Source organism: Pelmatolapia mariae, linkage group LG16_19 (genome assembly GCF_036321145.2).
Source record: "Pelmatolapia mariae isolate MD_Pm_ZW linkage group LG16_19, Pm_UMD_F_2, whole genome shotgun sequence".
Lineage (NCBI taxonomy): Eukaryota > Metazoa > Chordata > Actinopteri > Cichliformes > Cichlidae > Pelmatolapia > Pelmatolapia mariae.
Window position 1 is genome coordinate 69,075,838 of NC_086241.1, and position 16,507 is coordinate 69,092,344.

At 43.5% G+C, this 16,507-nt stretch overlaps 1 protein-coding gene across 7 annotated transcripts in view; it reads right to left on the minus strand.

The window, feature by feature from the left end:
* myt1lb (myelin transcription factor 1-like, b) overlaps positions 1 to 16,507 on the minus strand; it is a 109,267-nt gene that overhangs the window by 54,690 nt on the left and 38,070 nt on the right. For all 7 annotated transcript variants that reach the window (XM_063496814.1, XM_063496818.1, XM_063496819.1 and 4 more), the window contains exons 3-4: positions 12,629 to 12,674; positions 10,377 to 10,410 (exon numbers count right to left, since the gene is read on the minus strand). In XM_063496814.1, coding sequence (XP_063352884.1) covers positions 10,377 to 10,410; positions 12,629 to 12,674 — 80 coding nt within the window. The remainder of the gene's footprint in view (positions 1 to 10,376; positions 10,411 to 12,628; positions 12,675 to 16,507) is intronic.

The window sequence follows — 16,507 nt, forward strand, 5'->3', positions numbered from 1 at the left end:
GTCAGAGCTCCAGTTTCGCTGAGTGAATTTTTGTCTGGATGTTACTGAGGACTGATTAGATTAGTGTCTGTGGATGGAGCTGAAAGTAGGACTCCACCCTCTGATCCAAATATGGTCACTTATGGCTCAAAACCCAGAATTGGCCATATGTGCCAAGATGGCAGCTGACACAACATATTACACTGCACCTGACTATTACAGTGTTGCAGGCACATTGTCACTAACCATGTAACCTGTCCAAAGACTGCAACTGCCTGCCAAACAGTGGTCACCAGTTTGTATTCTCCACCCGTTTGGCAAAAACCTCTTTCCTTTGGTAGCTACGGTTGCCGTGGTCACCACCAGTTTGCATGGAATTTGTACAGAAAAATGAGCGATCTCAAGTGAAACTCTGAAAAGCTTTTATTTTGAAGGCGAACAGTCTCATTTTCAGTTTGCGTGACGTTTTGGTGTCACTCAGCAAGTGTTTGCAGACAAGTCTGCATCTTCCAAGCAAACTACGACCACAGTACTCTGCTAGTGAGCGCAGAAATCAACCACTCACAGCTCAAGTTTCCTGGTTGAAGTGCGTCCAATGTAGATGACAGCGTGACACGATACGTGAGAAACCATGAGAAAGTCCAGTTAGCTGAATCTAAATATTATGGGTAAGGTGGGTATTTGTAACTTAGAATTTCCTGTTAGAGAATCTCACACTGTAGATTCAGCAGCTTGTAGGCTATTTTCAGACGGCCTACATAACAAAATGTGTCAAACAGTGAGACGAGACGAGGGTGAGTAGTTTCCAGAGGTTACTCAGGGACAGTTTTGGTGTGACGGGCTTGAACAGGTGCAGCTAGCTGTCTGATTGGCCCGTACTGCTACTAACTATTACTACAGAGAAGTCACTGATTTAGTGTAGGAGAAAGTCAGTACTGTTCTGCTTTAGTGTAACACATCAGGATAGCATTTCACTCAGATATGATTTTGCTTTGGTTATTTTCATGACGGTCGTAGTTCATAATAAAATAATCAGGTCGGACGGTTTGGGAGGTTGGATGAAACAGCTGACCTCGAGCCCGTATTAGAGCGCCTGCAAATGGACAGTGAAAGTCGTTAACCCCGCCCTTCAAATATTGGACGTTCAATGTTTGGCTGTAGTTTTCACCTGGAAATCAAATTCCTGGTGGGAAAACAGGCTTCATTCAATTCGTCCTTCACATAGAAATCAGCCCACAAACTGCTGGAGGCAACGAAGGAACGTCTCACTTTTGAAGTGCTCGTGATAACCGATGTGTTTTTAATCACAAAGGAAGAGGATATTTGTGGAAGCAGATCATTCTTTGGGTCTTTTCTCTACGTTACGAGTAAATGAGGTTCTTCAGAGGGACGCTGCAGATTTATTCTCTGCTTTGCAGCGATCCGTCACTCTTTCTGGGCACTTCCTGCTGTTGTTGAGCTCCTCCACTGTAGATACCCGAAGACTCATTGTGCCACTCTGCCGGCCGCTCGCTGCTCTCATATCAGTCTGAGTGCTTTGAGAGCATGACATAGTGGAGAGAGCAGAGACGGCTGTGTGCGAGGGAGAGGGAGTAAATAGCATCCCAACTGCAGAGATGGCATTTAAGTGTCTCTCCCTTTGCACTCCAATAGTACTGCAGACCCATTACCTCAGCGCGAGCCTTTGTGTGTCTACCAGCATCCGTGTGTGTGCGTGCGTGTGCCTCAAATGTATTTCCGAGCCATTCCTCCAATCATCTCCGTGCTCCCACGCGACTCACCCGCTACCTTTCCGTTCTGATCTTTTTCTCATTCATCATGCTTCCCCTCCTGTCCTCCTGCCAGAGGTCTCTGCTAAGGTGTAATTTAGCTCCTGCTGCTCTCTAATTTCTACCTTAGTCAGGATGGGCGTGGCTGGCCCCCCTGACACCATGGATACAATCTGTCAATCATTCCCCACAGCCAGGAAATTGCATTCAAAGCGAGAGTAATTATTAAGTCTGCCCTGTGTGGGTTGAATTGAACACCCTCTCCGTTTGGCACACAGAGAAATATGTCCTCAGAGGCAAGGCCAGGTGGATTAGCGAGGCTTTTATTGCTGCTTAGAACAAGGTGAGCGCTCTCTCATCTCACCTTTTGTTTCGTCTAATCTCTTTGCCTTTCCCTTCCTACTGTCCTCATTCTTCGCTCATCAATATCAAAACAGCCTGTTCTACGAGAACGTTTAAAAGAACGAGGGCTGGAAAACAACACTTCTTGATGTTTATGCCCAATTTACTGCAGGTATCTCTGTGAAAACAATGGCAGAAGCCAGAGGTGAAAGCATGAAAGAAAGTCTCCCTAAAGTGAGTGCATTCAGTGAATCCTGTTTGTTCAAGTCCTTGAAAAGCTGAAATCAAACCCGGTGAGCAGGATGTTGTAACAGTCTGTCTCCTGGCTGCTGCTTACCTTTCTGTTTCCACACAAAAATGTTGATTTATTTCCAAGCCTCGCGTTCAGGAACCACATGCCTTTGTTTGCCAGCGTACGGCTGAATAAACGCTATGATTATGTGGATTCTAGTGCTCAAACCACAGAGTTTAAATAGCATCAAGGACAGCAATTCCCAAGATGCCTTGCGCCAACATTTGCTGATAACTTCCCCTTGTCATTTTTAATTACTGCCAGCATCTTCTTTAGTCACCTGTATCAGTGTTGACTAACCATAGAAACCTTGTTAGAACAGACCCGTTAACCTCTGCTCGTGAGCAGATAAGTCTGAGTTAACAAGGTGTCCTGCTGCTGCTGCTGCTGAATGACTCCACTTCTGACCTCCAACCTTTACGTACAGGACATATTCTTCATTAACGGCATCCTGCTGAAGGCCGGCACTGCACTCAGAGCGCAGCTTTCTAGATTTGTGGAAGCTTTTACACGAGCTTCAGCCTCAGAGGTGGGCTACCATTACAACCTATTTCTGCCACAGAGTGTAATTAAAAGCCGGGTTAGGGTTTGGGTATGTGACGCTTCAGAGTCTGAAAACTGAAGCCAATGTCCAGCAGGGATGACTCGTCTGATTGTATAAAAAGAACCTGCTGCTCATGGATCTGTGAGCTCAGTAAACATTAAAGACTCCTGATGCATTTATGGTTTATTTCTAGTCTTATTGAATATGACATGATGTTCATTTAGGAAATTATGATCCCATTACAGTCAAAAAGGACCGGAAGGTCTTCAAAAAGCTAAGATGGCAGCAGCCAGAACACTCAAAACAGGATTTTATGAACCAACATCGTGGCGGCTTCATCTATATTTCATACGCAGTGTATGACTGCTATACCTGCCGAGGGGAACTCCCACTGTCTGGACTTCCTGCTCCATAGAGGGCACTCTCAACCTCAGCCAGAATAAATGATGCTTTATGGAGCGGTTGAGTTGAAATTGATCAGAGATGATACTCAAAGCGCAGTCTCCTGATTGAAAGTCATGGTGCCTGATAGCAACAAGCCCAATAAGCCTGTATTTCTATACAAACACGTGATAAATGCAAATAGATGGACTGATGGGTTTTTTATTTCAATACGACAAATATTTTGAGCTCATAGGAAACCAGTTTGGCCTCCTTCACAGTCTACAAGTTAGGTGATTCGTTGTTTGTTTGAAATCTGTTTAGCTCCCTGATGAAGGGATTTTTTAAATAAATGTGACAGTGCCATGGGAATACAATTATTAAACTGTACTTCAGAACTTTTGGGATTTTTAATACACTGTGTCTATTCATGTCAGTCAGTATAACTGGGAGTGCAGGCTTCCACAAATACAATGACAACCAGAACAGGTTTGCTTATGCTGGTCTGAAATAAGAAATAAACCAGGACCAACATTAACACACCACAACATACACCTACAGACTTAACCCGAGCAGATGGTGGGACTGGGAACTCGATTCCACAAGAACCAAAAGGTAACCAACAAGGGAAATGCTTCCAAGGCAATGTGCGCCCAGGTTCTCAAACATGCCTAAGTAAAAATACTGATTATGAATCACTCAAAGGAGCTTTCAAACAGCAAATCAATCTAAACACAGAACCTACAAGACACTCCAAAGAATATTAGTCACAAAACTAAAAACCAAAGCCACTTCAAGTGGACACGCAGAAAAACAAATACAATTCCATTTCAACAAACCAGACAGGGTTCAAAGATCCCGGACAAGCCCCCAATCATCAACAACTTGCCCAGATTAAGTGCCGTACAGGGACCTTCAAAGATTTAAAAAATTAAAAACACTCAAGGACCTCAGAAATTATTCATTGGATCAAGGTAAGATTTTGCATATATTCTGTTAAAAATGCTAAAAAAAAAAAAAGAGCTGATTCTCAGCAGGTCAGGTGAGAATGTCAAACCAGAACCGCCTCCAAGTCAACTCAGTGGCTTGATTGTTACTTCTAAGCTTAGCATTAACACTCAGTGTTTGCTTTAGGAAATAGTTAGCTCAGAGAGCTAATAATAATAATAGAGGCTTACTTTAGACATATATTTTACATTTGTCTTTAATTTTGTGTTTGATAATAATGAGAAGAAAACATATCATCCTCCACTCACTTAAAATTCAGACATCACCGTGACTGAGATAGACAAACTTGTCTTGACGGCAAGTCAATGATAATATTTGCTCAATTTTGTAACCACATCATTACACGGTGCTAAAATTTCCTATGCAAAACACAAACGTTGCTAATCCAACAGCACAGATGTGTATTTGTCTGCATGCATGCAAACGCACTCTCTATACGTCGTTATGAACCTAAGCCCCTGTGTGCATGTCTGCAGAGTCTTATGGCATTTGCAGGGCCTCTGAGGGTATTCAAACATTCAAAGGCTGAGAGAGGTGGAGGATACGGATGGTGCGCCAGCATCTAAAAGGCGGGGGGAGAAAAAGGATGGAGCGAGGGGGCTAATTAACATATTAATGACCCCACCTTCCTACAGCTTCTGTCGGATAGTCCAAACACTTTGATAAGTATGCAAATGAGAGCCGCACCATCTGAAGAGGGAATTAGCTCTGCCAGAGAGAAAAGGGAGGGGGCAAGGGAGGGAGGAAGGAAGGCAAGGAAGGAGGCAGGAAAGGATAGAGTGTTAGGAAGGGGAAGAGGAGGAAGGAGAGTCGGGCATGCTGATGAACTGATATCTCCATGTTTATTTTAGCTGTCTTTAATTATCTTTTGTGCACAGCGTGCCTTGGTGTGTTATAAAACCACGAGCGGTGAAAGAAAAGACTTCCATTCTTGCTGCTCTTGGATCGATGCAGCGGCGCCCGTCAGCGGCGCCCGTCAGCCCCACGGCGATGTGCAGAATGGCTGCAGGGGCTCGAGCCCGTGGGCGGCTCGGAGCGACGACCCCGAGCAAAAAAGGGTGGGTCAGTGTAACGCAGCCTATGGTGGAGCTATAAGGACGAGGGAGACGTGTGGGTGAGACAAAGAGAGGGAGAGTGGATCTGTGCCGTGTCGATCGCTTCCTGTTTGGCCTCGTTTCAGCTCTAACGCTGACGATCTAAAGCCCTCTTCCTCGGCCAGGCGGTGACCACCTCATCTCTTTTGTGAGGGAGCAGGAGTCTGACAGGGGAAAAATGAGGAGCTTTAGCCGTTATCCTCCTTACTTAACTGTTCTCAACACTTCAGAGATAAAGCACAGAGGGACTGACAGCAGAAATCTCTGTGTTCAAAGTGAAATCGAGCAAATCTGGATTTGATTTCCTTGATGTATTTATATTTTCTGAACTCAGTTTCTCAGGATTTTGCAGCTTCAGTTCCATTTTTGGATGAAGAACTGCACACAACGTAAAAATATCTGCACGAATCTTGGCCTTTGTTTGAAATCAGGGGAATTCTTAACACCATAATTAGCAGAAGCCTGTGCTGTCCTAGTTATGTAAGACGGCTCTTTTTGTCTTTTTGAAATTGGATTACCGCAGGAGGAACCATTTATTTCAGAAATGGGGGGGCTGGGGGTAATTTTTATATCTCACAGTCTCCGGCAGAAAGCTGTCCTCCGCCGTCGAGCCCATGCGCAGTTCTTATACACCCCAATAAACATGATTAGCATGGCAGACTGTAAATATGCAAATGACAGAGGAGATGTGGAGCGAATGTTTATGATGTGAGCTTTCCCGTCTGCACAAACTCGCCTCCCCGTCTATCTCACGGTGAGCTTCATGGAGACGGGGTCCTCTCTTAAAGCCACCTTTGCTTTTTTCTTTCATAAAAGAAATTCATCCATGTAATTGGAGCTTTAAACGTGAAAGGATGCCTTTTCCTTCAGTGTCTTTGCTGCTTTAGCTGCACACAGACGAAGGCAGCTGCAATGGCCGCACGCTGAAAGCACCCTCTCTAAACAGCTTCTTCCCACATGAATCTGAATTATGCTCTATATGCGTGCCTTTCTGCTGCACTCTGACTTCAATTAGCCATCCTGCACATCTATGATTACCGTGCCAGTTGATGGTGACTGAAAAGCCAGACGTGATGTCTGTAACCAAGAGAGTCAGAGACCCCACTGGTGTACTGCGGCTGAGACCTGAGATCCCACTGCCTCAAATGATTTACATTCTGTATAATCTATGAAAGCGACTTAAATAAAGTTAATCTGAGTGGATGAAATGTGCGCTACAGCGCAGCTGCTGCTGTATTTATCATGCCAGTTATTCACCAAAGTGGATCTTTTCTTCTCTTTTAACCTTAACATCTTTATTGTCACTCCATTACAGCAGCTTTGCATGATTCACAGTCCAAAATAATCCTTTTTTACGTCACACCGGTGCAGCACCTCAGATCGTCCTCTGTACGAAACAAGCTGTTTTAGCTCCTCCTTTCTTCTGATTGGCTGCCCCTCCTAAACAAAGGTGGGTGGGGCTTCTTTGAATAATATCCCCTCTCTATGACATCACCTCAATCTAAAAGTAGAAAAAACTGTGACAATCTGTTCAGGGATTACTGCACATCCGCTGATTATTAGAAACATGGGCCATGTTTAATGTGAATGTCACTCCTCCAAAATCTGAACAGGTCCATTTACCATATGCAAGCCTGATATTGATAACATTACCTAGACACTGTTAATGCACTCGATCTTGGTCCGATAAAAACATTTACCCAAACACATTTATTTATGGATCAGCCGCATTAAACCTGGAGCGGTTCTTAAAATATATTGAATTCATAGATTTTTAGCATGTTTTAAATCAAGTTTGTTTCTGTTTTTTATAACAATTCTCTAACAATGATATAATAACAAAGGACGGCAGATCAGGATATAAACTAATGTGTAGATAAATATTAAAGTATAAATATTTTAAAAAGAAAGACTTATCAGTATCAGTAAAATCAGATCAAAAAGGTTTGTGTTGGTTTTTGGGATTTTTTCACATAAATCAACCGTTTTAATCTTAGAAATTATTAGTTTTTCATATTAATCTCTTTACGCAGCACTATATTTTTCTCTCACTGCATTTGTAACTGTGATCATGTAGTGTCCATGCTGATTTTAAACACACATACGCAGAGCCGAACGGCCCGTGTGACCCAGCTCGGCCCGCTCTATGCAAAGTCAAGCGTGTTCGCCCTGAAGACCATCAGCTCTCCGGGGAGAGAGGCCATCGAGCAGCATTATCGACATTATAGACGCCTCAGCCTGGAGATAGGCTTCCCATCGATCCCCTGATTAATTACTATCTGCAGGCAGCAGCACAGTGAGGGATGGAGGAGGAGGAGGTGAGAATGATAGAAAAGGGGGAGAAAGACTGAAAGAGAGGGGGAGAGAGCAGGGAGAGTACACCTTGGACTATCTATGAATATCAGCTAAAGGCTACGCAGTAATCTTCCAGGTGGAATATTATTTATTGATATATAGGTAGGCAGGAACCCTTATCTTACCCCCCGAACACACAGCCAAGGACAAAGTGAGACTCACACATTACTGTGGTGGAAACAATTCGCAAAGACGAGTAGAGGACACTGAAGCATCCACACTTAGACTTTCAACCAGGTGACACAACATGGCTAATAAAGAAAAACAAGCATGCCACATGTTTATTCGAGCCTCTGTGCGCACTGTCAGCACCTCCTCGTCTTAGCCTCCACCATCTTAGGTTTTGGGAACCAGAAGAGTCCGTATTGGTTAAGAGCTAGCCTGGATTGCACAGTGTATCCACAGCTTTGTTAGGAGCTGTTCAGGTATTTCACAGAGTGACACGGCCCAAATGGAGGCGCATAAGCTTATTGACTTATGTTACAGCAGGTTGACAGTCTCAGGGGGATGAGGAGTGTAGCCGCAGCCTTTAACTGGAGTTCATTAATGGTAACTGCTTGTCCTGACCAGTCGCCCTCCTCAGGGGAAGGAAAATAACCAAAAACTGCACTTCCTCTAATGTCCATTCGAAAACTGAGTCAGGCCATTATTGGGTTGTGGCCTCTCTGACTAACAGCTAGGCTTCACCTGAACTGGAGCTCTGAACCATGTTTGGAGCATTTTAATGACATTATCCACCAACAGTGTGGCTGCTGTGGTGTTACTTAGCGCTGGGTATCAATTCGATTCCGACTCACAAGGTCCCCATTCGATTCGATCATAATGTTACTAACAGACCGCCCAGGAAGTCTGAGCTTGTTTTGAGGGAAATTCAAGGATTTTATTTGGCAATGCAGAAGTGCCTTAAATGTGCCTTACTTTTAATGGCCACAAGGGGGCAATACACGTGGTTGCCTACTTTAAATTGCCCTTTAAAGCCAGTTAGCGTCACTTACCACCTTATGGGAGTGAAATAATTTGCTGTAATGAGCACATTGTTAGTAAATATATTTAAGTTTAAGAGAAAAAACAACAACACTTAGGCAAAGTTTAATTTACTAGTTAACCATGATGCCTATTATAATTTATTTATTTATTAAACCTTATTTAAACCAGGAAGTCCTGTTTTTCAAGGGAGACCTGGCCATGAAGGCACAACATTAAATCATATAAAACATGAATAACATAATACTTTATAAAAGCTCTCAACTCTCCCTGAGAGACAAAAGCCTCCAACTTTAGAGAGCTTATTGGTGACCAGAAAGGTCCAAAGGTTATGCAAAGGTTCAAAATAAGAAAAGGTTCAGAGAAAGTCCCGGGTACCCAACAAGAGCCGACTGTGATTAGCATAAATCACAGCAGCTGTTTGAAGGTGTAAGGACACTTCACAGGTAGCTTTGTACAAACAAACAGGTTTGTGCTGCTGTCTCGCTAGGCTGAATGAAAAGCTTGACTCTCCGTACAGCCAGCTGAGTAAAGTATGGTGTCATCTGCATAAAGGTGCACTTTAGCTGTAAACATATTCTTTGCTACATATGTTATTAATGATAGTGCAAATTAAACTTGGCCAGAAACTGAACCATGGTGGACTCCTCTGAAACTCTGAAGCTTCCAGCAGCATCACCGAGTCTGCCTAACAGCAGCTCGACACAACCAAACCAGACTCGGATAGATCCACAAATATAACAACACAATTATTCTTCTGGTCCATTAATATTGTGATTTGTTACCAACATAGCTGTTGGTACCATGACCCAGTCGAACGTCAGACTGAGTTTCACCTAAGATATTAATATCAGCCAAACATTTTCAGCTAAGAGTTTATTTCAGATTAACAGGGTGATAATTGTTTAAACCTGGATGCACAGCCCTTTCATAACATGCCTGATGTTAGTCTGGAGACTGTCAGGTGCAGATGACAATAAAGTAATATACATCGTGTAAATATAAAGTTCAAACATTTTACATGCAAACAAGATGTTTTTTACAATCCTATCCAAAAACATTTTATTTTTCTAGCAGCACTTCCCAACACGGAGCTTTAACAGCTTAAATGTGGCTCCAGTCACGTTACCTTACTTAAAGCAGGTAAATTAAGCTAATTAGTATCTTGTAGTAGTTCCTGACACAGTGGATGGTTTTAGAAATGACGGCACTTCCTAAAACTGTTCTGGGAGGAAACTTTTCCAGTGACAAAGAGAATAAAGTTCTACCTTCCACCCACTCCACTCACCCAGCGAGAACTTTTAGGGCTGTAGGCGTAGAAAGAGAGAAGGAACTGTGCTGAATGCTTAATACATTGATAATTGACTATCATCGAAATAACATTGAGAACATGAGACAAAAACAGACAAGAAATCCTCTTATTTAATATTCATGTGGGGGGGAGTTGGAAAAAGAAAGTGGTGCATGTTTTTGTTCTGCTGTTATCAGAGGATATCCAAAGGAAGGGACGCAAGTGAGGAGCAGAGAGGCAGGAATAAAGAAAGAATCCCGAGAATGGGATCATCATGGAAAACAGGCAGGTGTGTGTGTGTGTGTGTGTGTGTGTGTGTGTGTTCATTCCCACTGACCTGAAAAGCTCTGTTAATGCAGGATCCACAGGCACTGGAAGAGAAACACAGAGAGATTATGAAACATGTGAAATCCGCCTGAACGGCCACGACTGTGACTCTGCATCAGTTTACTGTGACATCATCAGGGAAACACTCGGAGACAGGAGGGAACGTCACTGAATACACACGTATATTCATCATCTACACTGTCTGAGGACGTGTGTGTGATCTGTCTGCAGCTTCTTACTGTCATCTGAATGAGTCGTTTGGATCAACAACATGGAAACGATGCAGTGTCACAAAGTTGTCACTTTCATATACGTATTAAGACCAGGACGACTACATGACTGTGAGTCAGTGGACTTCACACTGAAATTTAACACCCGTTCTAAAACTGATAAATATTATATCATATTTAATAAACCAAAAAAACTGAAACTAATAATAACAAAGCTTTTAAGATAAACATTAAAACTACTGTCAGACGACCGCGCTCACTTTAACGTTAATAAACTGTCTCTAAATCTAAATAACTACAATTACAATGTTTGGAAACTGAAAAGAAATTGATTCAAATCTATGATGTTAAAATTGAAAGAATTATTGCAGGAAAAATCTCAACATGGTGACAAATATGTGGAAACTCAGGATTATAAAGACCAAAGGGGCTTGTAAAAAATTCAATATACTTTATAATATAAGAGTCATATATAAGAAGGCAAAGGAGCTGATCCACAGTTTTTAAAATAAAACCAATTTCATATATTTGTAATTTCTCTGTGGCAGTATTTTATTTTTATATGATATTTTTATATGATATGATATATACACATTTGGGTTTTATGCTAGTAAAAAGTAAAACGCTGTCATGTTTGCAGACGATACACGTTTATTTTGCTGCGTTCAAAGGCAGCTGGAGCAGAAACGTTTGGTGTGACGATAAGAAATGATCTTTAAACTTCAATGAAAACAAAACTCTGCAAGGAATTTTGGAAATTGGTTCGATTATTTATATTTAACATCTGTGATTTTAAAAAGTGCAAAATGTTTAAGTGTCATGAGTGATCATAATTTAACAAATAAATATGTTGAAAGGAAAAAAGTAACATTGCGAAATCTGAGCCATCGCAATGAGAACAATTTAGATATAATGTATCTCTGGTTTGTTGGAACACTTCACTTTAATTTCATGGGACAAAAAGCATGTAGATGATGGAAGCTCTGAAAGTAACAACCACAACAAAAACAACAACAACAACAACAATAATAATAAAATGAATTATTCCTAAAAACACAAGTCTAAAGACCTGAACTCGAAGTCACCAAGTTCACATAATTTCCTTGTACATGAACACTGGCAATAAAGTGCTATTCTATTCTATTTTGATGTTTGGGATCCTGTCCTTTGGTGCACAGACATGACCCTTGACCCAAGCAGCAGACTCGTTGCTGTGTGTGTATGACCTGCAGGACTGTTAGACGTCAGTTTGAGATGATTTGTATGTCACTGATTGCCAAAAGTAATTTTTTTAATGCTGGTCTTCTAACAGCTTTAACTGATACGCACAGCCTGAGTGGGCATTACACAGCTGGGACTAGTTTCACAGATGAGAGCTGTAGAAGGATACGGGCTTAAACATCACTGGGATTAGCAAACAAAGGTCAAAGGTCAGTCCCATGTTATACTGCAGATGCTCTCTGTTTAAATAATTCTGTCTAAATGAAGGGAACGATGATCTCAGTGACACATCTTTGGTTTCGCCTGAACTTCAATCACACGGCTGACAAGCTGCTTGATCCTCGTGATGGAGGAGCAGCGGTCACCACTTTCATCCTCGTCTGGTCAAAGATGTCGGCCACTCAGAGTTGGAGGGGATAAAGTATGAATGTAGCATCTTAGATGTTTCAGACAGAGTGGACCGAGCCTCGGTTCGGATTTACTGAGATGTTCCAAAGGAGAGTCGCTGACAGCTGCCGTTTCTTTGGTTTAAATAAAGTTCAATAACCTGTTTTCACTTCGCAGGGTGTCGTAGGAGTGGATATCGCTGCGGTAGATATTTCATTTTGAACAAAGCTCTTAAAATGTGGACTTCTGTTTCTGTCAGATATAAAACGAGCGATAGAGGAGCAGAGAGCCGCGAGAAAAGCCAACTCGAGTGTGACAGTCTGGGATTTGTGCAGTAGCGTGTGTGCGCTGTGTGTGTTTGTGTTGGGGGAGTGAAGGTCACCCTGAATGGTGTGTGCGTGCATGTGCGTGTGTGTGCGGATACCTTTGGAGCGTGTGCGATGGCGCTTATCATCTGCATCCACCTCCATCTGCAGAGAGGCACAAACAAGCTGTTAAACACACAACAGACACGTCGCAAAATTAGCTTTCATTTGGATCCATGTTCGCTCAGGTGCTCGGGACTTTTCTGCAGCTTGTCAAACATTTCAATTCACACCCGACATTGGAAAGAACATTTCACGAGACGACTGACGGCAGCATTTGTGTAAATGATTAAAATCCTTCAGTAAGATTCGAGTTGTCGTAAAGCCCTGCACTGGGTAACAGAGACCTAAAAACCTCATGAAGGCATGCGGACAAACAGCCAAACCCACGGGTGTAACGCCAATGCTGTGCTTCGCTTTTCCTCAGAAACTCTTTGGGAACCGCATTAATTTCCAAAGTCTGACCACAACAGATGACGGAGTTTGTGGGCTGACTCCAAAAAAGCTTCATGGTCACTCTTTATCCTCCATCTGCCAGCTTTTATTCATAAACATGTGACTGTTCAATCAGTCATGTTACAGATTTATTGACCTCATCAAACATCAGACCGGCTCTTCATTTACTGGGATAAATATTCCACCTTACTTTCACATGGAGCCCTGCTGTGGGGCTTAGGGCTGGGTTTTGATTATCGATTAAAATCAGTTCTGGCTCGGATAACGTGATATCGATTCATTAAAATCCTGAATTGATTTTTAAATATAATTTTATTTTGCTCAAAACGCCAGAATCTCTGATTAAACCTCACAACATTTCTACGACCACCAAACAGCTAAAACAGTAAATGAGAGCAAATAAACGGATTCTGCACAAAGACGTAAACACAAAACGCGGACCCGCCGACGCATCAGAATCAGCGAGCTGTCGCCTTTCTCACCCGACGGCACGTACGCGGACACGGACACGCCGTCAGGGCTGAAAGCCGACAGCTCGCTGATTTTGAAGCGTCGGTGGGCGCTTTGTGTTTACGTCTTTTTTCTGCTAGATTCTGAAGCTGCAGGTTTGATCTCTCTTAAAACAATTTTTACTGAACCAGCAGCCAATGACGATCCAAACTACGCTTCACATTTCGCTTCACATAAACATCGTCACGAATTTCCTATGACTTTTGCTGTTTTACTTCCACCACGATAAAAATCACACTTCCTGCAGATCTCTCTGTCTCTCTCTAAATCGATAATCAAAACCCACCCCTACTTATTACCCACCAGTCTACGCTGTCGCCCGCTGTTTTTTTTTCTCCTTTTACTTCCGACAACAAAGCCTCATTTCAAACTTTTTAAAATTATGCAAAATCGCAAAATGCTTAGCTGTGTCTGTAATCAAACCTCTGTAACTTTGCTCTGCTTCACGTCGTTTTTGACTGCACAATATTTTTAGGGTCATCTGCTATAAAAACCCAGACCAGGAAAATCACCTTCATGTTTTTCTGTGTTTTATCCTCAGTTACTTTGACACAAAGGCATCTGCTGTGATGCTCACACCTCTGATAAAGTCTCACAGTGTCAGCTTTCTTTTTATAGATATAAAAATATAGATGTGTACTGATGCATGATCTGAATTATAATATTTCTGACTGTCTGAGGCAAAATTTTCCCGATTCAAATCGAATCGGATCGAATCAATTCTAGAAATCAGTGACGATACCCAGCCCTAGTGGGGCTGAAGAACAGTATTTCCTGGTCACACAGTGTGTACAGCTGTCCTGAAGAAGGAAACAGTTTGTGTATCAGGCCAGTTTAACATGGGAGTCTATGAGGACTCCCATCATTGCTGGAGCCCCTGGTGGGCGTTAGAGGAACTGCAGGTTTTATTTCTTTATTTTGGCCGGCCTCTCCCTCAAAGTGGGGTGAGGAGCTCATCCATCCAGGAGGGGCTCAGAGTAGAGCCGCTGCTCCTCCACACCGAAAGGAGCCAGTTGAGGTGGTTCGGGCATCTGACGAGGATGCCTCCTGAGGGCCTCCTGGGTGAGGTGCTCCCAGCATGTCCCACCGGGAGGAGGCCCCGGGACAGACCCAGGCCATGCTGGGGAGATTATGTCTCTCGGCTGGCCTGGGAACGCCTTGGTGTTCCCCCAGACAAGCTGGAGGAGGTGGCTGGGAAGAGGGAGGTCTGGTCTCTCTGCTTAGGCTGCTGCCCCCACGACCCGGCCCCGGATAAGTGGAAGAAGATGGATGGATGGATTGGATTTTTTCTATCCTGGAAGTTTTCTGCCTGGTTGCATTCACACAGTCCATGGATACGGCCCGGTAACCAGGAGCGTAATAGCGTAGCTTGCCACCTTCTCGTCCACGTGTTGTCACGTCCATAAAACGAACAGAAACAGGACTTCATGGGTGCCCTCACAGAGGCTGCAGCAGTCTTTGCTACGTAGCCACAACGTATGAAAGCTGACGAATTAGCAGTTCTGTCAGGACAGAATATTTTACTTGGATCACTGAAACCAATACCAAAACACTGAGCTTCACAATAAAAGCACTTCCTGTCCGCACCATTAGCAGCTCCTCCTGCTGATTTGAAGTGATTGTTGGGAATCATCTAATTATTAACACGAGCCATGCGAGCACACAGCCAGCACATGAAGGAAGAAAGACTTTTACGTCTCCATGAAAGGCGCAGATACTGCAGCATCCGCCCTGAAAGAGCCGACATGAGGTATAAAAACCCACAAGGTGACTTTTCATCCAGTCTGAGGTGGATTACACATGTTGGAGCGATAGCATCGCTGCTGCTCGTTGTTCCAGAGAAGCTTTGATAAAACAGAAGAGCACTGGGCATTTTAGTCTCATTTTAATCTCCCACTCTCACACACACCAACAACACACGCTCAGCCGGTCCCTCCTTACTGCACTAATAAGATTTACGAGGTATCCTCGCTTTTCATCATTTTATTTTTCTCCCGTCGAAACATTTATGGGCGTTCGTAAAGAAACACACCATTAGAGCTGAGGGGCTCTACAGTAAAGTAAGTGTGGTGTTAATAAATCACGTTTAATAAAAAGAGACATCCAAACAGGGCCTCCGTCACAGCCCAAACCTGGCAGGCAGGCATGAATATTTAGGGACATCTGGAAATAAAGCAGAGACGCTCCGAGGTGTTGGGATTTATGACGGCTCGTTGAGAGGATAAACCTGCCTCAGAGGGATGTGCAGGTCTGACATACATGAGCCCCAGCGGTATCATGGGTGGGACAAACATTGCTGCGTGGCCACAAGAATTTGATTTAGTTTGAAACTTTGGACTTTGGATTATTCTTCACGGTTTTCGCTTCACTTCATCAGCGGAGATAGCAGCTTCCAGCAGGATGTTAGTCCGACACACGTCAGCACGTGCGGTTCAGTCGGGAGGCCCTGCAACATAAAGCACCTTTAAAAATGTCTCCAAATCTCTCAGCTGCCTCCAACATCCTGCGAACTGATTTGTAAGCGACGGCGACAGGGCTGGCCTTTCCATGCGTGCAGAGGAGATACGAGCTGTGGACTAAAGTGTGAGCCCGGCTTGTTTAAATGCACACACATGCATACTAACAGAGCCTATCTGACGCCGTCAGACTCTCTCTGAGGGTTTGAAGCGAGGCCCGAGTCGCCGCCGAACACGAGCGGATCCGGGAAGCCTCATCGTTTACTTCCCTCGAGCTTCCTCGAGAGACTTGGACCTGGGAAGCGTGCACGCCTCTGCAGCTCGCCATATGTTGGCGAGTCATGCGTATTCCGTCTGGCTTTTTCTCTCTCTTAGCATCCCATGGGAAAATGTCACGGCTGTAATGAAGGTTAGCCTGCTTATTGAGGATTAGTTGGAGGCCCACTCCTTCTCTGTCTGTGTCTCAATTAGAGCTGGGATCAATGGCATTAAAGGCCCAGATGAATGACCACTGAG